Raw genomic sequence first — 24,129 nt, forward strand, 5'->3', positions numbered from 1 at the left:
CTATTATTGATTGAGAATAGGCTACAGCCAGGACAAGGGAGAGAGAAAAGACTGAGGCAGAGATCTGCCTGCAATTTGCCAACCTGGGATCAATTTATAGTTGCAAGGGCCTGGGCTAGGCTCCCTGAGGTGGGGGAGTCTTTAAATGGACAGAGTGGCCCTAGGGACAAAATTCTGCAGCAATACCTGTAGCAGAGGCTGCCTGTGACAAAGGGTCAGATATGCTGAGATGTGACTCAGGCCAGTAGAGAGCCACAGGGCAGGTTTCTTAGTCCTCCTGAGAACCAACTGACAGACTGCCTGACAGACAGACAGACAATGGAATTTCCTGTGTCTCTTCCTTCCCATCCAGGTCTTACCTCCAGCTGTGTCACGACAGAGAGGTCAGAATCATCAGACGTTTTCTGCTGGGATTGCAATTGGATGATGTCATTCTGCTCGAGAAAAAAAACCAGACAGTGAGAAAAAGTGGGTGCTCCCCTCCCCGCCACACCTGGAAATGAGCCTGTGCCTCGAGGAGTTTGTGAGGATTTCCAAGGAGCCCGATCCCCTGAGGCCCTCTTATGCCCCTGGAGGTTCCCTAATTTTAAAAAAGTGAGGGTCCGGCCAGTGTTGCTCAATGGTTGAGTCAACCCATGAACCAAGAGGTTGCTAGTTCAATTCCCGGTCAGAGCACATGCCAGGGTTTCAGGCTCATCCCCAGTAGAGGTTATGCAGGAGGCAGCCGATTGATATTTCTCATCAATGTTTCTCTCTATCCCCCCCTTCTCTCTAAAATATATAAAAGATATATATTTTAAAAAGAATACTACACTAGTCAGAAACAACAACAAAAATACATGGCGGGAATAGGAGGATGGAGAGCTCTTTTTTCTTTCTTTTTTTTCTGGATAAGTGTCTAGGACAGAGTAGTCAATAGAATTTTCTGTGGTGGCTGAAATGCCCTGTCAGCATCAGCCAGTACTGCAGCCACTAGCCACACGTGGGCACGTGAAATGTGCTAGTGCCACTGAGGAACTAATTTTTACATTAAACTTAATTTAATTTAAACTTAAATTGCCACGTGTAGCGATTGGCTCCTGTAATGGACAGGCGGCTCCATAGCAGGGCTTCTCAAGCTCCAGCACGAACCAGAATCACCGGGAAACTTTATGTCCTCTTGAATTACATCTTCCCACAGGCAGGTAGATTATATTACCCATCTTTAAAGGAAAAGGAGAAACCCAGAAAGAAATCTACCAAAAGATGAACCCATGCTATGCCCGGGTGATGGGATGCTTCTTGATGTGGGGTTTCTCTTTATACTTTTAAGTCTTTTCCAAATGTCGTGCATAACCTGAGGAGGTGGCATTCCTCTTCTGCCGAGAACTCTCCCACGGCTCTTGTTTCTCAACGTGACTGCAAAAAACTCTCCTGGAAATATACTCTGCCCGGCACCCATAGCATCTCTCCCCTCTTGAACTTCAGCCCCCACCCCATCTCTCTCTCCATTCCAGGCACCATAGCCTGCTTGCACTCTCCTGCCTCAGGACCTTTGCACGGTATTTACTCTCCCTGGAACAGGCATCCCCCCAAAGATATGCACAGCTTATTCCCTCACCTCCAAGTCTGATTAAGCTTAACTTCGCGCCGAAACCGGTTTGGCTCAGTGGATAGAGCGTCAGTCTGCGGACTGAAAGGACCCAGGTTTGATTCCGGTCAAGGGCATGTACCTTGGTTGGGGGCACATCCCCAGTAGGGGGTCTGCAAGAGGCAGCTGATCGATGATTCTCTCTCATCAATGTTTCTAACTCTCTATCCCTCTCTCTTTCTCTCTGTAAAAAAATCAATAAAATATATTTTAAAAAATTGTTGTTAAAAAAAAAAAAGCTTAACTTCTCAATGGCCATGCCCTCACCTGACTCCAGAATCCCTCTCTTAACATGCTCCACTGCATCTTTTTATCCAAATTTCTCACTCTCTAATATATCAGGTATGTGTTTGTTGGGCTTGTTGTTTATTGTCTGTTTCTCCCTGGTAGAAAAGAAGCTCCAGGAGGGAAAAGCTTTTCGTTACCTTGCTCACAGCCACATTACCAGTGCCCAGAACAGTGTCTGGCACATAGTAGGTGTTCAACAAATAACTTGTTGGATGAACAAATAACCCAAATTTTATGCATAATGTGTGATAATAACTATTACACATTATAAAGCTTTTAAAGTTTTTAAAGCGTCACCAAAAAAGATCAGAAGAAAACAGTTCAAAATGATTGTCTTTAGGCAATGGAATAATGGGTGGTTTTTAAAATTCTTTCTATCCTTGGGTAGTTTACAAATGTTCTATAATGAGCATATCTTTCTCTTCTAAGATTTTTAATGTATTAAGCCTTCCCATTGGAAAGCAGAGTTTTCAGGATTTATTCAACAAGCATTTGCAGCTCTATTTAAGCCCCCAAAGGAACTTTTGTAACTTCAAAAAGGAGCTCAGAAACTAATGTTCTGGTCCAAACATCATTCTACAGATGGAAAATCTGAAGCCGAGAGAAGGCAAGGACCTTCATCAGACACATTCCGTCCTAATGCCAGAGACAAGCTGTGTCGCTAAGAGTAAGTACCATCATGGTGAATGGGGAAGATCTACGTCAATTCTGTTGGGGAGCCATTTCCTGGCCAGGTCAGTTTCCTCAAATCCCTCTCTATGGCTTGTCTCTGTCACCCTACTGGGACTAGTAAGGTGCTCTTTCCTGGAAAATAAGGATTCCGGTCCTGCCAGCCCCCAGACCATCCTTTCATGTTTCTTCAGTTCTCTTTGTATTCAAAGACGGTCCTTGCAATACTGCACATGGCCACCAGAGGGGAGTGGTGAAGCACCTACATGGGAGAACGCAAACTCAAACCCAGCTGGTCTGGCTGAAAGAGGGCAGGCTTGGGGATTATAGAGGCTGGGGACTAAGCTTCCCACGCGAAAGTGGGCAGGAGTTGTCAAATATGGTTTTCCAAGAGAAATCAGAAAACCAGAGTTTCATTTCTAAATGCTAGCAGCTAATACATTTTTTAATATGGGGTGGGGAGCAATCTTGTGACTTGGATATTATTAGTTGTGATCAATAATAATAATAGTAAACAAACAATCATCAACATATGAAACTAAAGTTTGGTTGAATTAAAGACTATTATATCCAAGTCACAAGATTGCTCTGCAAGCTATATTCTTCCTAATCCTCATTACAATTAATTCATCGCTGGTAAATTAAAAGTTTCACCTGTATCTTCTAGCTATGATCTATTTACAACAAGCCCCACACTCAGGAAACAGTGACATCACAAAAGGAAGTGTCTCCTCTTGTCATATAAACAGAACGCCGAGACCTCAGAGGGAAGAATAAATTCCCCGAGATGACATTTGTGCAGGGCAGGGACTAATGAGCAGTATTTCATCAGAAGGGGATGGGCAGAAGGAAGCAGCACAAGGAAAGCTTCCAGGGAAGGAGATGCTTGGCACAGCTGCGTCTGGCAGCTGCAGAGGGAGCCTTGGGGGTCGTGATGGGAGTGGAGTCTGCAGGGGCCGGTTGAAGCTGCATTTTGAAAAGCCTGGAGTGTCACCCTGAGTTTAGACTCTATTCTTTGTAGCCATCCCAAAGGCTGTCTAGCTATGCTCTGGGGAATCAGTAGCCCAGGGAGCCTATTTAGTTTGGGAAATGATAGATTCAAGGAAGGCAAACAGGTTCTTCACCACAGGACTTGTCAGAGCATTTACTATGTATGCTCATCGACATCGAGTGTCTCCAAGATGGATTGACCATCTCCTCTCAATTCTGTTGAAGCTGTTGACTGACAGAGGGCAGCAAGCTTTTGGAGCAAAGAGCCAGATAGATTTCTCAAAATTTATAGGCCACGTATGGTCTGACTTATATATTACTCTTATTTTGTATACCCCTTTAAAAATATAAAAACCATTCTTAGCTCATGAGCTATGTAAAAATAGACCACCGCCCATATTTGGCCATGGCTCTAGTTCACTGAGCCCTGGATTATAAAACATGCCATGGATAATAGGTGTCACTTGGAGTGAGGGGACATGACCACATTAAGTGTGCGTATTGATTGAAAGGCAAATACCAATTCCAGGAAGGTTGAAAGGCGGGCAGGACATTGGGGGAAAGGCAGTGTTTTCCACATTGATTTGACCTTGAGGCCCTTTTTGTTGCAGAGCATCTCAAAGAGTGTTCCCAGGAGCCCCCAACGGGGAAGGCTGCTGTGGGAGCAGGCCGGTTTCAGGCCTAGGAAAGAAGAGTGGCCCTGCCCAGCTGACATGGCTCAGTGACTGAGTGTTTGAGTGTCAACCTACGAATCAGGAGGTCACGGTTCAATTCCCGGTCAGGGCACATGTCCAGGTTGTGGGCTTGATCCCCAGTGTGAGGCATGCAGGAGGCACCTGATCAATGATTCCCTCTCATTATTGATGTTCCTCTCTCTCTCTCTCTCTCTCTCTCTCTCTCTCTCTCTCTCTCTCTCTCCCCCCCCCCCCCGACGCCCTTCATCTATGAAATCAATAAAAATAAAAAAAATTTTTTTAAAGAGTGGCTCTGACCTGGATTTTCTCAGTCTTCTTCTGCATCGTCTCCATGTCATTGTTGAGCTCTGTGACATACGTGAACCGGGCAAAGTTCCTTTCCTCCTTAGCCAGAAATTCCTCAATGAGCTGATTCATGTTCCCATTCTCAGTCAGCTTCAGCAGCCGGAGGTGAGCCACCTCATAGCTCTCAATACTCTCACCCTTGCTCTTCCTCCGGGTCTTCTTTGGCTTGAGAGCCGCTAGAAAGGAAAAGCCAGCAATGCGAGTGTGGAAAGGACAGTGCTCAGTGCGGTGCCCAGCAGAGATGTGTTCTGTGCTTATTATCATTGTGCCTTGGGGAAGATGCTAGGCTTTCCCAGGAGATGGGGCAGGAACTTCACTCCTTACTTGCTTCACAAATATCTTAACTGCACACCTACTATGTGCCAGACACTGAGGGGGGGCCCTGTGAGTACAAAATCCTTGCCCCATGGAGCTGTGGTGGGGGAATCAGACAAAAAGAAGGGATCCAAGTAAAAAGAAAAAGAAATCCAATAACTGCCATTGTGGCCTGTGATTGGAGGTGCTGAGATGGGGGGCTGGATGGTAGGGAACTCCTCTCAGAGGATGAGATGTCTGAGCAGAATGAAATTCAAGGAAGCCCTGGGGACAGGTGCCTGAGACAGGCTCAGAACTTGGCAGATTCATGAAATCAGAACCAAGAAAGTTCTCTAAACCTTGCTCTCTCCAGCTGGATACCTGCAATAGCTCCGACTCTCCTGAACTCAGTCTTATCTCTCTGATTTGGTCCCCATGTGGCAATTAGAAGCATCTTTCTAGGCACATCTGGTCACATGACCTCATTTACATGTCGTGGCTCTCCACTGTTGTTGGGCTGAAGCTACAGCTTCTCAGCCTGGTTTACCATCTGCCCTCAGGAGAGTGTACCTTCTTCCTTCTTGGCCTGCTCTTCGAACTCCGTTCGGTCATTCAGCTTGATAAGCAGGAAGGATTTGAGCTTGGTCTCGTGGGCATAGACACGCTCCAGCTCTCGGATCTCTAGGTTGTACTGAGAGATGTCCTTCTGCTGTCGATCCTTCATGGCAGCCATTCGAGCCGTGGCTTCCTGTCTGGGTGAAGGGGGCACAGAGCCTGAGTGTCCAGAGGACCCTCCCCTCTCCCTGCCAGCCCAGAGGGACTTTCTGCCAATGACCATCACTTCCCTTAATCAGAGAGTGGAGGAACAGCTCTCTTTACCTGAATGGCAGGAGCTACCAGGTCTAGACCACTCCCAGGCAATTCTTCTTTCATCACCACCAGAACACACATCACTGTCATCACCTCCACCATCAGCATTATCACCACCACCATCATCACCACTTGTCAATTACTATGTCCCAGCCACTCTTTAATACATATATATTATTTAATCCTCACTACCACCCAAAGAGGTCCTACAACAATATAGTAGTGTCGGAGCCAGGAATTGAACCAGATCTCCCTGATTCCAAAACATGTGCTCTTCACTGCCGAACTATATGTCTTTTGGCCCTCTGATAGTAACGCCAGGAGACTAAGAGAGAACCCTAGGACTAGAGGCAGGGGCACCTGAAGGAGATAATATAGCATAGAGCTTTGACTCCCAGCCCTGCCATTTATCTGGATCTCAGGTATTTTGGCATCTGTAAGCATCCACTTTCTGGTCTATAAAAAGGGGGTATAACTTCTATGGCCTTTGTGAGGGTTGACATATTACGCAAAGCACCTAGCATCAGGCTTGGCACAGAGTCAGCCCTTAGAGTTATTATGATGATTTAAGGTTCCTCAGCACGTAAGCACCGGAGGCAGGGGGGGGCCCAGAGTGGGAAATCAGATGCTCAGCGGGGGTCTAAGAGACATTCCCCCCCCCCCCCGGAGGGTATGTCCCTCAGCCCACCTCTGCTCGTAGGCCTGAGCGGACTGCTCAATGGCCTCGTTCATGGTTTTCTTCTGCAGCAACAGGCGCCGATGGAGCTGCTGGTAGACGTTGTCATACGCTGCCTTCTCAAACCGTAGGTTCTCAATCTCCTTCCGGAGCTTCGCATTGGTGGTCAGCATCTTGTTAAAGTTCGTGGTGACCTGTGGGGAGGGGTGTGCTTCAAAACAGCTCATTCCTAGGGCGTGAGATAAGCTTCCAAAAAGCAGCCGAGGGTCAGAAGGTCTTCCCCCAACCTCCCACCCAGGCCCAAAGGACAGTGGCTTGCAGCACCGCGAGGGAGGCTGAAGTTGGCCACCACCAGGCTCAGTGGCCTCTGACGTGTTACTTCTCTTGGGTTTCAAATTCCTCACCTATTTTTTATACCTAACTTCTGGTTTTCAGTAATGACAGGGGAGAGGGGAATAAGCTAAATGATACCATGAGGAGCAATCAGTCAAATCCAGAAAGTAGAACTTTCTACAGGACAATTGACCTGGTCTCTTCAGTAAGTTGATGACAGGAAAGAAGTTGGGATGGGGCCGTTTTAATGCAGAGCTTCTCACACTCAGCACTGTTGACATTTGGGGCTGGAAGATGCACTGTGGTGGGGGCTGTCCCGTGCTTTGCAAAGCTGCAGAGAACCCTTTACGTACAAGATTCAAACGTGTCTCTAATGTGTGGATCTGTTTTCGAAGTTTCCAGGGGTTATGGGCCTCCTGTACTTTTGTGAAGATCTGTTTTTGGTTTACAATTTTTTTTTCAATCTGAGAAATCTGAAAAGATAAAAAAAAAAAAAAAAGAAAACCCAGCTGTGTTAACAGCTGTATGGGTACAAATCCGACAGTTCAGTAACTTGAGTGTGCTAACAAAAATTGCAATGTTCTTTCTTTTCCTATAAATAGAATTTTAATTTCTCAGGTACTTGCTCAATTCAACTTAATCCTAGCCAGCTTAGGGTAAAATGAGGCAATTTAGAGGGGGTTTTTTTGCTTGTTTGTTTTTTGTTTTGTTTTTAATCCTAGCCTGAGGATTGTTTTCCATTGACTTTTAGAGAGAGTGGAAGTGAGAGGGAAAAACAGAGAGAAATATCAATGGGGGGGGGAGGGGGAGAGAAACAAAAAACATCGATTGGTTGCCTCCTGCATGAGCCCCGACCAGGGTGCTGGATGGGGAGGAGCCTGCAATCAAGGTAAGTGCCCTTGACCAGAATCAAACCTGGGACCCTTCAGTATGCAGGCCAACACTCTATCCACTGAGCCAAAGCAGCCAGGGCAATTTAGAGTTTTTGCTGTAAATTTCATTCACCCGTGGGCATAAATTCCACCTTATTCTAACCCAGTGGATGGCAAATTCATTGGTCAACAGAGCCAAATATCAACAGTACAACGATTGAAATTTCTTTTGAGAGCCGAAAACCGACTTCTGCGCATGGGCCACGAAGTTTCAATCACACTGTACGTGCACGCCCACATGTGGCATTTTGTGGAAGAGCCACACTCTAGGGGCCAAAGAGCCACATATGGCTTGCGAGCCGCAGTTTGCCGACCACTGCCCTAACCCATGGTTCCCAACAGAAAGTTTCCAGCAGGTATTTCCCCCACAAAGGGCCTTTTGTAACCTTGTGGAGTGTTTGGGGGCTCTTGCAATGATGGGACTCTAGTGGCACTTAGTCCTGCAACATCTGAGACAACCACAGACATCCAAGAATTGTGCCCCATCCTTGGTGACTGTCCAGTGCCCCTCTGGAAGTTATGCAGCTGTAAAATACTCTATTATTTTCTGTACCTAGAATCAAGTTGTCTCCTACATATAAACACAATTTATTTTAAAAATAATTGATAAGTAATATCCTTCTAGTCCGCATTCCTCTTGAGTATTATATGTTACCTGCAACCAAAAGCATCCTTAGTTGTCCCACCATGGATGTTACCCACCACTTTATATAACCCCTGAACTCCCCGCTCTATTAATCTATTTCTCCACTGTGTTCTCCAGTGTCTCCTCACTGTATTTTGAGTACATTTTCAAATTCTTAACTGCATCAGTCAGGAGATGTTTGGTTATGCGATAACAAACACCCTCCAACTCAGTGATTTAAAACAAGAAAGGTTTCTTCCTCATTCGTGCTTCATGTCTATCAGTGATTGATGTTTGCAACTGATATTAGTCAGATTTTGGATTTTCCTTGGGCTTTACCTCTAGCCAATCCCTAGAGGTAAAGTAAAAATTTGGAGATTTGAAGCACAGTGGGGAGGCACTGGAGATCATGGTGGAGAAATGGATCCATAGAGCTGGGATCCATAGTGGTGGAGACAGTGGCCAGTCACATTTAGGAAAGTGAAGACCGGAGGGGTGTTATATCTGCCCTAAGGCATCATAGGTACTTCTCATACCCTTTCCCCTTGCTCTGGGTTCTGTTTGGCCCTTTAAGAGTAAGACCATACCTTCTCATCCAGTTCAGCCAAGAGCATTTTCATCGATTTAATCAAGGAGTCGTAGTCCTCTTTGGTTTCCATCAGGAAGCGCAGCTCCAAATAGTTTTTCTCATTCAGATTCAAGTTCTTGGAGGACTTGATGAGATTCAAGCGCAGGGTGATCTCATCCTGCTCTTCTTGCAGGGTCTTGATTTCCTTGCTGTTTGGAAAGCAGTGCATGATTAACCCCAAGTTCACCTTGATCAGGCACTCCAGAGTCCTTCGCTGTGAAAGGAGACTCGGTGAGGTACAGCCCACTGAAGCAGCGGAAGGGACCCGCCCAAGTCTTCGGTCCAGGTCTGAAACTCAGATCACCTGCGACCCAGTCTACTGCTCCGCCCACTACTCTGCCTTCCTCCTAGGGGCATCCCCCTCTCCCACCCCCCCACCCCCCCAGGGAACAATTTGGAACTGTGCCTGTCAAAACCCATTACCCAGACTTGGCGGGGACCCCACGTTCCCTTTTGCCCCCAGCTCAGTGGCATCTGTCTGATTCCGCAGACTTTCTTTCCAGACTTTACAACCAATTATTTCTAATATTGAGAGGCAAACCCATCAGACAATTTTTGAATTTTGAATCAACACAGTAACCCTAATTTCCACTAGTTTCTCTACTTGGGGTGCTAACCATTTGTTAAATTGGCTGACCTGCTTCTCCTCCTTTCTCTCCCTCTGTCTACTGGAGAAGAGAGAGGGTGGGGGAGATGGGCGAACGGGGGCTTCAGAAAGAGAAAGGCTCAGGTGACTGCACAACTGAAAACAGAAAAACGGCACCGAGGCAAAGTTTCTGGTGAACACTGGGCACCCCACACCCGCTGCCCAGTGCGGCTTGCAGGCCAGCTGCCTCAACATCCTCAGGGAGCTTGGAGAAATGCAGAGGCTCAGGTCCCAGCCCAGGACCTACTGAATCAGAATCTGCTCTGTAACAAGATCCTCAAGTGACTCGTATGCCCACTGAAGTGTTGGCAGTGCCACATTAGAACAGCGTCTGCAAAGCTTTTTCTATAAAGGGCACAAGAATAAATATTTTAGGTTTTTCCGGCCAGACGGTCTCTGTTGCAACTACTCAACAAAGTAACCATAGGCAATGCATGAACAAATAAATGTAGCTGTGGCTGTTTTATTTACAAAAACAGGCAGCCAGCCAGACCGTCCTTTGCCGACACTGTCCTAAGACAGCACCACGCAAGAGAACATTTTGCAATGATGGCAATGGTCTCTGGCTGCGCTGTCAGATAGCATCCACTAGGCACGTGTGGCTTTGAGCACTTGCAATGTGCCTAGTGCAACGGAAGAACTGAATTTTCCATTGTATTTCATTAATTGCAGGGTTTTTTTAAATTTTTTTATTGACTTCAGAGAGGAAGGGAGAGGCGGAGAGAGAGAGAAACATAGTGTTCAGAGAGAATCATTGATTCTCTGCACGCCCCCACTGGGGATCAAGCCCTTACAAGCCGGGCATGTGCCAGACTGGTAATTAAACCATGACCTCCTGGTTTATGGGCCAATGCTCAACCACTGAGCCATATAAGCCAGGCTATTGCAAATGTAAATAGTCACATGTGGCTAGGGACTACTAGCATGCACACCCAGTTCTAGGGCATCTAGTCTTCCAAACCTGGCAGGTGGGACTTCTTCCCCCATTTAAGCCCAGGCACAGATGTGCACACTGGGGACTGCATGGCCCAGAGGAGCACCATCTGCTTGAAAAAAAAATATTGACTTGTTGATTTATTACACTTTTCTGGGAGACACTTTATCTTGTTCTAACAAACCTCTACATGATGACGTTTCCAACAGATGGCAGTACCTTGTCTCAAGAAAGGGTGCCTTTTTCTAACTGACATGCAGATCCCATGTGGCTGTGAGTCAAATCCATGGGAAATCTAAAGAGCCCCTTTTCCCTCTCTCCCAACCCCCACGCATCACCTAACAACAAGCTCTTCTTTATAACAATGGGCAGCTCCGCCTGTACAAACATTAGGGATGGAGCATTCTCTTGGAGGGAATCTAAAAGTACCTGTTTAATGTTTGCTTATGTAACTCGGGAAACACCTTCCTACTGCCCAAAGAAACTATACATATCATAACCCTAGGGCAACCCGATTTCAAACATTCTCTCTCTTTTTAAATATATTTTTATTGATTTCGGAGAGGGAGGGGGGAGAGAGGGGAGAGAGGGGGGGGAGAGGGAGAGAGAGAGAGAGAGAGAGAGAGAGAGAGAGAGAGAGAGAGAGGAGAGAGAAGAAGGAGGAGGAGGAGGAGGAGGAGGAGGAGGAGGAGGAGGAGGAGGAGGGAGAGAAAGAATATGAAAGAAAACCACTGATTGGCTACCTCCTGCATGCCCTGACTGGGAACCAAATCAACACCTCCTGGTTCATAGGTCGATGCTCAACCACTGAGCCATGCCAACTGGGCCAATCATTCTACCTTGCAGATCCTCTGGGGCAGCGGTTGCCAACCGGAGGTCCGAGAGGTCGGAAAGGTTGGCGACCGCTGCTCTGGGTGTTGACAGCCTGGTGACTTCTTCTCCGGGCATTCCCCACCTCCAGGGCTAGGACCATGGGAATGATACCCACAGCCATCTTGTGTCCTAGGCCTCAGCCCCACCTCCAGCCACCCTGATTGTTCCAGGAATAGACATCTGACCCAAGCTGTCCCAATCAGATTCTCTTTCTCCTGGGAATTTGGGATTGGAATGGATTCACAACAATCTCTCTGTGTGACCTTTGGAAGTTCAAGAGTTAGAGGCAGCCTGGCTAGTGTGGCTCAGTGGTTGAGCATCAACCTATGAACCAGAGGGTCACGGTTCAATTCCCAGTCAGTACACATGCCCAGGTTGTGGGCACAATCCCCAGTAGGGGGCGTACAGTGATCAATGATTATCTCTCATCTTTAGTGCTTCTGTCTCTCCCTCTCCCTTCCTCTCTGAAATCAATAAAAATATATTAAAAAAAAAAAGAAAGAAAGAAAGAAAGAGTTGGAGGCAGCCATATCCCACCAGCCATGGCTGAGATTCAGAGAGAGCACCCATGTATGGAAAGAAACAAGACCCAGGAATGGTTTCTCATTTGGGTCCTTCCTTAAGACATGGGTGGCCTGCTCCCCTTGGAGTCCCTGAGGCACCCTGGAGTGTGAGAATAAATCCCCCTGCCCACTGAGGCTATCCCAAGTGGTCCTCAGATTGGGTTCAGAAGTAGGGCCCTGGCCAAGGCCCCATGAGAGGGCAAGCCTCATGAAACCAAAACCAAAGCCAAAATTTTCTCCACATTCGCTTAGTACAAAACCCCAACCATCACTCACTGCTGATTCAAGATCTTCTTCTGGGAGCTGAAGTTAAAGGACTTCCGACTTGCCACCATCTTCCGGAACTGCTGCCTCAGCTTCCGAAGCTCGACCTCAGCCAGCTGCTCTTTTCCCTTCTCCAAATGTTCCTGGGGAGCTTCGGAGTCTTTTCTCCTCTTCTTTGATTGGATGAAACAGAGGGCAACAAGTCAGGTAACCAGAGATGCACACATTTCAGCTCAAGGGCAGAGGACCGGGGCCCCTGAGGCAAGGCTGGAGGTGAAAGGTCATCCTTAAGTGATGTAAACTGCTTATCTGTTACATAGGAAACATCCCCACCCGCAGGGTGTCAGAGTAGAGAGGAGGCTAGCACCTAGCCCAGGCCCATTATTGCATACTGGAGAGGCAGCCTTGCTGGATGGCCTGGGGTGAGTCACTGCACATCTAGTCTCTCATCCACAAAGGGGCTCCCATAAATTTGTTGTCAGGATTCAAGGAGGTGAGATGTGTACCCTGGACGGCACAGCACCTAACCCACAGCGAGCTGTCTACGCGAGAGCTATCATTACCCACCATCGGCATCTTGAAGCAATTGTGCTTTCCCTCTGCTCAGCAAGCGAATGCTCCTTCCTCTCTCTGCAGTTCCCTGTCCACAGAGGCAAGAGGGAGAGAACCTGTGAGCCACCCCTGTTGGTGGTGCAGGACCCAGAGGCGCCTTCTCCCCTTCCCCCCTCCTCCCACAGCTTGGCACATGAGGAGGGCACAGCAGATGGCTGCCCGGGTGTGAAAAGAGGCTGCTTCTTCTTTCTTTTCTTTTTTTTTTTTTAAGCAATGTTTGCCTGAAACCTGTTCCTCTCACGATTTATTATTAGGAGCTGGGCAGATGGTTCCAGCAGGTTGGTTACCCTCCTGCCCTCTGTGTTCCCAAAGAGGAGGGGCAAATGGCATCAGGGCAGTGAGTCCTCTGGTGGGGTTTGAGCAAGATGCGCCCAGCTTCAGCTGTGGGAGACCCCCTGGTCTGTAAGTATTCAGAGGAGAGGGTGGCAGTGTTAACCCTACTAGTCCCCCAGGGCTGTGAGATCCCCCCAACTCCCAGACCTCAGGGGCTAGATTCCTAGGATAGAAACTACTAGCTCTGCCACCCACTGAGGGGTCCCCTGCAGTGTAAAGTGGTGGTTGTGTCAATCATCAGAGCTCAGCACTTATTAACCTTAGACAAGTTACTTCAGTTCAATGGAACTGTTTCCTCATCCGGAAAATAGAAATTCTAGAAGCCTCCTCACAGGTTGTTCAAGGTGTTGGGCACTGAGCCTGGCACATGGTAAGTGCTCAATAAATGGTGGCTGGTATGAGATGGATTGTTTCTTATGGTAAAAGCCCATGGTCTAGAAAGGTTTGGGGAGTGTCCAGAATTTCTCTGTCTCCTAGATACACACCACCTTCCACTCTTGGTCATTTTTTTGTCCCTGTGGGGATGATCCCTCTGCACCATCTCCTGTTTGTCAGGGATTGGTCTAAGAATGGACATGTGACCCAGATGTGGCCAATTAGACAAAAGGAGAAATCTATTTCTATTCCTTTGGAACAGAAAGAGCTTGTCCATGTTCTTCTCTCCTTTGCTTTAGGAAATTATTGTGAAGGCATGATGGTTGGTGCTGCAGCAACAACCATCCTGTGACCATGAGGAGAAATATCACTGTCACAATAAGGAGACCAAAATGGAAAGACGGGAGAAAATTTAGGTCCGATTGACCATTTGCCACTGTCCCATTCTTAGAACTGCCTACCTCTAGGCTTCCTGTTAACTAGTAAGTATCACTAGTGTTTAAGGCATTCTTATTTTGTTCATTGCAGCCTAGAGCATTCCTTTCTTACATAACCCACTGCCTTGGGAATGATTTTCAAGCAGCTGAGTGATGGGACAATAGAGGCTAATAATATTGGAGTCTCTGGCTTTTCCCTGAGATGTTCTAAAGGGTTTCTAGAGGGTTTGAGGACTAACTGAATTTTAGTAAATAATAGGTGGAGAAAAGTATCTAATTTTGGAAATTGCCACAGGCAGGGAGGTAGGGTAAAGACAATGGTTCCATAGCTGCTTTATTTCTGGGAGATCCTTCAAGGTGGGGGTGGAGGCTGCAGCAGGATTCACCTGACTGATAAGGTCTGAGCAAAAGACACTCACTTTGGGATCTCTTTCAACTCTGCAATGTCACACAGCTCCGATCTCATATCATCCAGAAGCTTTTATAGATTCGTGGGTGCTTCTGTTCCTAAGTGGACCTGCAATGCACTTTTCTAAAAGCATGACTCAAGTCAACCTGGCATTCACTGAAAATGAGATGTTACCCCGCTGAGCCTCAGTCTCCTCGTTTGTAGAATGGGGATACCCACATCCACCCTCAGCAGAAAATAATGTATATAACACTCTTAGCTCAGTGGCTAGCACGTAGCAAGTGTTTGATGAATGTAGCTTGTTTGTGAATCAGCATCTTTCCAGTATCAGTTCTTGCCCTTGAAATGGTATGTTTTGTGTTTCTACCCAGGAGCTGGAGATAACACACACACACACACACACACACACACAGAACTAGGCTCCCCAAGGACACTGGCTTCTCTCCAGTTCCCAGATGCCCACACAGGCCTTTCCTGTGCCCTCTGGGCTGGGCCCACTCCTGCAAACAAATCTATCCGCATTCTCACAGAGAGGCCTTCAGAGAGTCCCGTGCCTAGCCTGGCCCCGCCACACCCCCTTCTCATTCAGTGGTCTCAAACTCAAGGCCTGCAGGGCACATGCAAACTGCCTTCAGTTCTGCTTAGTAGACAGTGTTTTAAAATGAGAATGCGGGTCATGCACTCGCTCTCTCGGCTGCAGGCTCCATTCCTCCCTACTGCCTAACTCCTCCTTCCCACCCCCACCCCAGCCCCCAATTCCACATTTCAGCAGGAATTTGAGTTTGCAATTCCTGGGAAGAAACCTCAAAGCTGCCCACTTCTGGGGAGCAGTGTGTGTGATAGAAGGTGCTGAGAAATCCAAAGGTCCAGGTCAGGGAGAATCAGGCAAGGGGGCCTCAGTCTGCCAACTACAGAGTCTCTGATGTTGAGCACATGATAAACCCTCAGCAAATACTGAATGAATGAATGAATGAATGAATGAATGAATGAAGTCTGCTCCTAGGTAGCAGCATCTTTACTGTCTAATATTTAATTAGCTGAGGCAGGGGAGGCCTGCTCCTCCTCTGTCTCTACATTTTAACCACCTGCCTTTACTAGTGAGAGAAAAGTCTGGATCATGAACGGCTCTGCAGGCCCCTGGGAGGGAGAAGCCGCTACGTGGATTATAAATGCCAGTTCTGAGAGAGGAGGCTGGAGAAACAGAGCCAGGGCTGCCGAACCTGGTGGAATGTTAACCATAAGCTTGGGACGCCGGCCAAGCAGGGATGCAGGAACACCCACAGATTAAAATCAAAGTTGGGGGATGGTTATGGGGTGAAAGGGAAGCTTGTTGGACTTTCTTGGGAGTTCTCTCACACACTGTCATTTATGTGTAAGTGAAGGGGGCCTAATATTCCCAAGGGTAGGGCAACCCAAAGTCTGGGTGGGCTGGGGACAGCCACGTCGTTGCCTTTGCCCAGTAGGGGGCGCTGCGGAGCAGCGGGTGCAGCCACGCGGGCCAGGAACTTACTTGGGAGCCTGCAGAGGCGCTGTAGCTGCGGGTCCTGCGCGCGCAGCCCCAGGTCCCGGCGTCTCAGGCTCCTGGAACAGGCGCCATTGTGACCCGCACAGACGGGCATTCTTCTGGAACGCACTGGAAGGTCGCAGGGCCCACAGGTGGGAAGCTTTCGGGGGAGGCGGGGACGACATACGCCTCAGCGACCCCTTACCAGACTGGCAGGGTGCTCAGGACTCAGTCCGTGCTCTGCTCTCCTTCCTGCATCGGCCACTGCAAGGCTCATTCACTGGCTTCTCCACTCACTCTCTCCTCACCCGTCCCCGCTGCCTCTCACACCCAGGCACACTCACCTGCTTTACCTGCACCAACTCGAGAGAGAATGTCAGAGAACTTCTCCAGTGCAGGGGGGGTCTGCCCATCCGTTTTCTTCAGGTCGGTGAGTATGACACGGGGAACCCCAGTCTGACCCAAGGCGCCTGTGACTCCTGGCCTGAGCACTTCTCACTGGCCTAACCCAGATGGTTGGTTTAAAAGATAAACATTTTTTTATATACAGATACCCCTGAAATACAAGCCGACCACGACCTCTGGGGCTAAACTCAAGAAGGAGCCACACTTGAAGGGAAATGATTGGGGGGGGGGGGGGGATGCAGGGGAAGGGGAAGGGGGAAGTACTAGTTTTCTATGGCAATTTTGATTTCATGTGATTTCTGTCCTATCTCCTAGCCCCTTGAGTTCAGTCATACTAAGATCACCATTCTCTTATCCCTAAACTCTTGGAACGAATGTGTCTTAGGACTCACCATCTTTGTTGGTTTCAGGAATGTAATATGGTGCACAAGAAAGCATGTTGCCCTAGATGTTGATGGCAGTCCTATTGTAACCATAAGGATGTTCGTGGGACAGTATATTACCTATGAGCAACATGCCCAAATCAAATGTGCTAACATTTCTGCAAGGGAATTTATGCATATTAATGCCAAGTAGAATAAATAAAGGTTAGAAGTTGCTCCATGTCATGCCTTGATGACTCTCATGGAGTTGTCAACAAAAGAGGGGAAAAAGGAGAATCTTTATTAAGGTTTGCAAACCCAGGGAAATACAGCCTCAAGAGGAAATCAAAAGCATGTTCTCCCCACACAAGGAAGAACCCATTTTTTATAGTGAAAGTTCCCACTCTGTGCCCTAGCCGGGTTGCTCAGTGGATAGAGCATCAACCTGCTGACTGAAGGGTCCTGGGTTCCATTCCAATCAAGGGCACATGCTTGGGTTGTGGGCTCAGTCCCCAGTGTGAGGCCTGCAGGAGGCAGCCAATCAATGATTCTCTCTCATCATTGATGTTTCTATCTCTCTCTCTCTCCTCTCTGAAATAAATAAAAATATATATTATTTTAAAAGTTCCCACTCTTGCCCCAACCGGTTTGACTCAATGGATGGAGCGTCGGCCTGCGGACTGAAGGGTCCCAGGCTCGATTCTGGTCAGGGGTATGTACCTTGGCTGCAGGCACATCCCCAGTAGGGGGTGTGCAAGAGGCAGCCAATCAATGTTTCTCTCTCATCGATGTTTCTAGCTCTCTATACTTCTCCCTTCTTCTCTGTAAAAAATCAATAAAATACATATTTTTTAAACTAAAAAAGTTCCCACTCTGTTTCCTGATTGGCCCATTTTATGCACGTGAGAAATCCAAATTTGTACAGTCTGATTGGTCCAAATAGCACTGTCTTGATTGGTCAGAGCAGTTCCGAATGGAGGGAGCAGGTCTCAGCCCATTGGTGGAAAGAGGATTCCAGGGGTTCCCTTATGAGCTGGCAGGAACACACAGTCTCTGGCTTTCCCCTGAAATGTGAGCAGGGGCTGGCAGACTCAGGTTGTGAATTTGTGCCCGGTTACTCTCAAGGAGCCTTTCCTTTCACAAGGTTCACAAGTGTTTTTGGAACAAGTGTAACCATCCTAATTTTACAGATGAGGACGCTGAGGCTTGGAGAAACAGACTGACTTTTGCAGTAAGTGGCGGAGCCAGTATTTGAACCCATAGCTATCTAGCTGTCTCTAGAGCTCCATGCTTTACCATAACCCCGAGTGAAGCCACAGCTCCAAACATGAACAGTTAGTTCTTCTGGAAGCTGATATCTCCCATCTGTCTGATGTGCCGCTCCATACATAGCCCAGTGACTCACACATTTCAAGTGTCAACAACTGACAGATGATTAAGTTCAATTAGGTTCAGGGCTTGTTAAAAATAGGCTTTCCTCAGAAGAATTTACTCTCTCTACCTTTCTGGGCACCCACTTCAGCATCCCCCATGCAGAGAAGCGCAAGGCTTTTAAAATTAGAACATGCCAGAATCAATTCTGCTAAGGGGATCTTTAGCTCCATCAGCAGGGCTTGGAGCAGAGTGAGATGCCAGCTTGCCAAAATGATGAGCCAGCGGTGAGAAATGTTGGCGATAGCACAGTCTACAGAATGGAGGAGCAAATTAGAATCGAGCTGCAGAGGGGCTGGGCAAAGGCATTTGGCCACAGACCAGCAAGTTGATTGTCCAAGGGACTCTGTGGCTACAAGAATCAGAAACTCACTTGATATTCAAAATGATGTGTGTGGGGTTTTTTGCCTCTCAGCATCTGTCCGCCGCCCCCCCCCCCCCCCCCCTCCTTCCTAGAAGATCCCAGTTTAATTCAGGTAACCATCCCTCTCCCGCTCAGCATGACTGGCCAGGAGAAGTTTCACATGCACAATAGATCTCGATCAGTCTTAGCCAACCACAGCCATCCCTTGCCAATAATCGGATTTAGAACCTAAGTTTAAGCCCATCTGTGACAGCATTCTCCTGGAGACTGCAGCTGGTCCAGGAACAGGCACATAACTGACAGCTTAATCAGGTCAAAAGGAAGGACTTCCAGTCCCGGGTTAGAGGGAGGATGCTTTCTCTAGCTCTATGGGTGGGAACAAGAAAGGATGTGGCCCCTGTTGTTGCTAGCAGCCGTCTTGTAGTCAGAGGAAAGCCAGTCTCTAGCTCTATGGGTGGGAACAAGAAAGGATGTGGCCCCTGTTGTTGCTAGCAGCCGTCTTGTAGTCAGAGGAAAGCCAGTCTCTAGCTCTATGGGTGGGAACAAGAAAGGATGTGGCCCCTGTTGTTGCTAGCAGCCGTCTTGTAGTCAGAGGAAAGCCAGTCTCTAGCTCTATGGGTGGGAACAAGAAAGGATGTGGCCCCTGTTGTTGCTAGCAGCCGTCTTGTAGTCAGAGGAAAGCCAGTCTCTAGCTCTATGGGTGGGAACAAGAAAGGATGTGGCCCCTGTTGTTGCTAGCAGCCGTCTTGTAGTCAGAGGAAAGCCAGTCTCTAGCTCTATGGGTGGGAACAAGAAAGGATGTGGCCCCTGTTGTTGCTAGCAGCCGTCTTGTAGTCAGAGGAAAGCCAGTGTGAGATCATAGCCTACACACTACGGAGGGAAGAGTCCAGAGAGAATTGCAGAACGATGTAGCTGGAACTCTGATCCTACCATGCCTGAAGTCCACCTTGGCTCTGTACTTGTTAACGGAACCAATAAGTGTTCTTAATGTTTAAGACCATCTGGATTGCTATTTCTATTACTTGCAGCCAAAAACAGGTTAAATTCTATGAATCCATTATTGCATGTAAGCGGGAGGCAGATCCCCCGGAGGAACAAGAACCAAGGACTAGAAAGCTGTCAGAAGGCAGCTCCTCTCTCCAGCGCTCGCTCGCTCGCTCTCTGGAACAGCCTGCTCTTTCAACCTGGCCTCTTATTTTTCAAAGACTATTTTCTCTGCTCTCCCCTCTTCCAATCAGCTTGCTTCTCATGAGTTCCCATCTGAGCCTAGTTTTTAAAAATCAGTGTCCTAATCTCAACTCCCCAGGAAAGAGAATCCAATTCACCCAGTCTGATGTCCACTACTGGCCGTATCACCGGGGCCAGGAGTCATGATCTGTGAAGATAATTCTCAAAATATGGGACACAAGCAGGGAGGGCTTAGTAATATAATGAAGAGAACACTGGACAAGGTGTTCAGATATCCAGGTTCTAGTCCTGGCTCTGCCACTAGTTTGCTGTGTGCTTAGAAAAGTCAGCTGACCTCTCTGAGCCTTTATTTCTTCAGACTGACAGACCCAAATTAAGAACTTTAAAACCTGAAAAGATTGTGAAATACTTCACCCCACCTATGGCATTCAAGATAAGAATAGTATTGATCCATAGATAAGGGTCAGGCAGTCTAACTGGATTCTGACTTCTTCCGTAATGCCTTTTTTTTTTTTTTTAATCCTCACCCAAGAACATTTCTCCATTGATTTTCAGAGATAATGGAAGGGAGGGGAAGAGACAGAGAGAAACATCAATGTGATGAGAGACACATCAATTGCTTGCCTCCCACATGCGCCCCCAACAAGGGTCAAGGATCAAGCCTGCAACCAAGGTACATGCCCTTGACTGGAATCTGGTGAGTGGCCTAATCTCCATGTTGGCATATCATGTCACTCAGTCCTCCCTCCAGCTTTGGCTGATTGGACAAGAAGAGAGTACAGCATCCAGTTTGGGCCAATCAGAGTTTCTTTCTCAGGAAATGGAGTTTGGACAAAAAATTTCCTGAGAAACAAAAGACTGACTAATAGGCGTTGGGCACTGGCAGCCACTTTCCCCTGTATAAACCCTGCTCAGAGGTTGGTCACACACTAAGCCCTTCCCTCACATCTTCCTTGCAGGGAAAATCCTGGTTTGTGTTCCAGAATAGAATGAAGAGTACTGAATCTTATAGAAAGTGAGCCTGTCTGAGTCCTCAGGTGACCAATGAGATGCGGGGAAGTCCGCTGGGGAATTCTGGGACAGAGATGCTGGCTGACTGTCCGGTGCACAGAGCCCATGAGCTGAGAGGTACCTGGGCCCAGTGGTGGGGATTTGAGTTCCTTGCTTCGGCATGGCGTCTCTGGTGGTAGCTGCATACCTCCTGTCCAGATGGCCCTCACCCCAGCTCCTGCCCTCCCTGTGCTTCTGTCACACCCGTTCCTTCCCCTGCCCCTCCTCCCTCTCCTGTGGCGATGGCTTCCCTCTGTTGCTGACCTCTTGGGGCCTCAAACTCCCCTCTGATCCCAGAACCCTGCCCACCCGCTGTGAGAGGTCCTTTCTCTAAAGTCCCCTGGGCTGTATTCCGTTTTCTTCTTGGTTGTCACAAGAAGATATCCTCTCGATTGTCACAGCTCCTCCCCACCTTCCCCAGTGACAAGCGGTGACAAGCGAGTGACCTTCCTGGTTTCAATGTTGTAGACACTCTGCCCTCCGGATGGGCTGGGAACCAGCCTGGGAGTGAAGCCAGAATTAATTTCAATTTGGCATCAGGAGCAGGGCCAAATGCTTCCGTCTTTTTTGAAAAAGTAAATAAATGGACCCTCCCCACTCCCCATCTGTGCTATCTTTCTCTCCTGGTCCTGGTCCCCCCTCCGTCATCTTCCCCTCAGCCAGGTTATGAACAGGGAAAGAATGCTGAGCTAGGCAGGGAGGGAGAGAGGGGCAGAGAAGGTTCTGGATGCTCCTAAGACCCTTGTAATTGCCTAAGTGGTAAGAGTACTAGCAGCATCTTTTTTTTTTCTCTCTAATTTTAAAATCATTTCAATTACCGTGACACTCAGCATTATTTCATATTGGTTTCAGGGGTACAGCACAGTGGTTAGACAATCATCTACTCTACAAAGTGTTCCTGCTGATATTCCCAGTCCCCTCCTGCACCATACGGAATTATCACTGGGAGCATCTTTAGTTCTATAATTGGTCTTTGATCCTGGCTCCTGATACAAAGTTCCTAAATCCTTTACAATTTCCTGGAGTGTATTTTGTCCAAATGAGGTGACTCTTGGAGGCAAGCCACCAGATTAAAAGCTTGGCATTTTCAGCACCACCCCCCATTTTCCAGAGAGGGGCTGGACGTGGAGTTAATGGTGGGTCATGCCCGAGGCAAGTCTCTAGAACAAGTAAGAAGTCCGATGCCTTGGAACTTCAGATTCTTTCAGGAACTGCCAATTGGCCCACAGTGGGAATATTTAGGTATCAGAAGCATTCGTGCAAGAGAAAAGAGAGTACAGTGGTTAAGAGCAGGAAGCTGGAGCCACACGGATCAGGTCTGAATCTAGGGTGGTCACCAGGCTGGTTTCTCAGACGGAAGCATTTCCTGGGACATGAGACTTCCAGTGCTACCACTGGGACAGTCACTCACCCTGTATTCCAATATTACCACTCGCCATATGTAACTCTAGAGCAAGTTATGTGATTGCTCTGTGCCACAATTTCCCCATCTGTAAAATGGGGGTAATAACAGTATGTACTTCAAAAAGCTATGTCGCCCTAGCCAGTTTGTTCAGTAGATAGAGGGTTGTCCTACTATCTGAAGGGTCCCCTCAATTCTAGCCACGGCACAGCCTGGGTTGCAGGCTTGATCCCCAGTATGGGGCATGCAGGAGGCAACCTATTAATGATTCTCTCTCATTATTAATATTTCTAGTCCTCTCTCTCCCTTCCTCTCTGAAATCGATACAAATATTTTTTTTAAAGTTATGTCAATATTTAAGGTGTTTCTAAACTGCCCAAATGTTTGCCATTAATATGATTATTAAAACTTGGTTTTCCAGATTTACTTCCCTTGAAAGATTGGAAGATCTGGCAACAAAGGATTCTTATTTACCTATTTATTTAGCAAATTTTCATATATAGTTCTTTTTACTATATTTCAGGCACTGTGAACATTCATTCATTCAGGACATCTCCATGAGGTGAGTCCTATTATTGTCCAATTTTACAGATTAAAAACAACAATAACAACTGAGGTCCTAGCTGGTTTGGCTCAATGAATAGAGCGTCGACTTGTGGATTGAAGGGTCGCAGGTTTGATTCCCATCGCGAACACATACCCCAGTTGCAGGCTCGGTCCCCAGTTGGGGGCATGCCGGAGGCAGCCAATCAATGATTCTCTCTCATCATTGATGTTTATATCTCTCTCTCTCTCCCTCACCCTTCTCTCTGAAATCAATGAGGCTTGGGAGGGGAAGTGATTTGTCCAATGTCACATAATGTGTAAGAGGCCCAGTCAGGACCCAAATCCAGCCCAGCTGGATCTATCTGGTGACAACCAGCCAGTACTGGGTCTTAACTGCTCCCTTGAGAAGGGCATGAACTCCCAGTTCACCCCAGCCCCCCTACCCTGAGTTCCTATTTTCATTCCTTCCAGGCCTCTTTGAGCTCCCTGTTTTCCACCCCCACATCCCAGGGGGTCTCAACCACACTGGCAGCTTTTCTAAATTATCCCAGTGAGCAAGCCTGAGGTCACTAAGTCCAACTTTCCTTTCTTGGGTCCCAGGCTTTCTCAAAAATCATCCTCTCCTCGGAGAGATTTAGATTAATCCCCTTATCCAGGGGCTCAGGGGCTCAGGATCAGAGAGAGTCGGGTCACCTGCTTCAGCCTGGCCAGACTGGATTACCTGCCGTGACCCCAAAATTCACTCATGCACACCTGCTCCTGAGGCATTTGCTGATTAATAACAGCAGGGAGTTTGGAAATGGTGTGTTTCTCACCTTCTGGGAAAATCTCCGGCTCGAACATAGCAGCCATCCTGCCCTGAATTTGCATCATTTGAAAGTTCCACCGTATTCCACATAATTTTAATGTCCCAGAAAAAAGCTGATCAAGTCAATGGCCATTCAAGAGTGGCCAGGATGTTCTGAAATTATCCTTCTCAGGGCCACGTGATAAACATCTGCCCAGTTTTCCTGCCTCCTCGTGGTAAGAGCATCCCAGTTTCCCTTGTCTACTCCCAGTTCCAGTCTGTGAGGTTTGGGGGGCTGCCCCATGTTGTCTGGATGCAGGCAGCCTGGCCAATGGGAACTGCATTCCTTTACCTACAGCCCGGCTTCTGTCTCAAGACTACAGTTCTCGCCAAATTCAAGGACAGCCTCTCCCCTCGCTCCTTCAGGACTGGGGCTCCCTGCTCCTGCCAGTTCCAGAAGCACCACCATCTCCTACTGGTTCCCTTTCCCCCTACCCACAGCTGTTACAAGCCCCTGCATCAATCTCATCAGTCCCCCCATGCCTCCTATGGGACCCTAACGGATTGACGCACCTGGAGATGGGTGCTCCGGCAGCCCCTTCGAGAGCTGAGCAGCCCTCTCACCCCCAAATCTGTTTTCTTAGCCCCCTTCACCTCTTTCTACTGGGC

The 24,129-nt window shown here is 47.9% G+C and overlaps 1 protein-coding gene across 1 annotated transcript in view; it reads right to left on the minus strand.

The window, feature by feature from the left end:
• The window catches only part of CCDC63 (coiled-coil domain containing 63), a 36,981-nt gene that overhangs the window by 5,433 nt on the left and 7,419 nt on the right, over nt 1–24,129 (minus strand). The window contains exons 2-9 of the mRNA XM_084868049.1: nt 12,823–12,895; nt 12,268–12,428; nt 8,935–9,124; nt 7,144–7,263; nt 6,470–6,651; nt 5,482–5,663; nt 4,570–4,793; nt 360–434 (exon numbers count right to left, since the gene is read on the minus strand). Of these exons, the coding sequence (XP_084724175.1) occupies nt 360–434; nt 4,570–4,793; nt 5,482–5,663; nt 6,470–6,651; nt 7,144–7,263; nt 8,935–9,124; nt 12,268–12,428; nt 12,823–12,831 (1,143 nt within the window). The 5' untranslated portion in view covers nt 12,832–12,895. The remainder of the gene's footprint in view (nt 1–359; nt 435–4,569; nt 4,794–5,481; nt 5,664–6,469; nt 6,652–7,143; nt 7,264–8,934; nt 9,125–12,267; nt 12,429–12,822; nt 12,896–24,129) is intronic.

The sequence above is a fragment of the Pipistrellus hanaki genome (genome assembly GCF_964339955.1).
Source record: "Pipistrellus hanaki genome assembly, chromosome: 19".
Classification (NCBI taxonomy): Eukaryota; Metazoa; Chordata; class Mammalia; order Chiroptera; family Vespertilionidae; genus Pipistrellus; species Pipistrellus hanaki.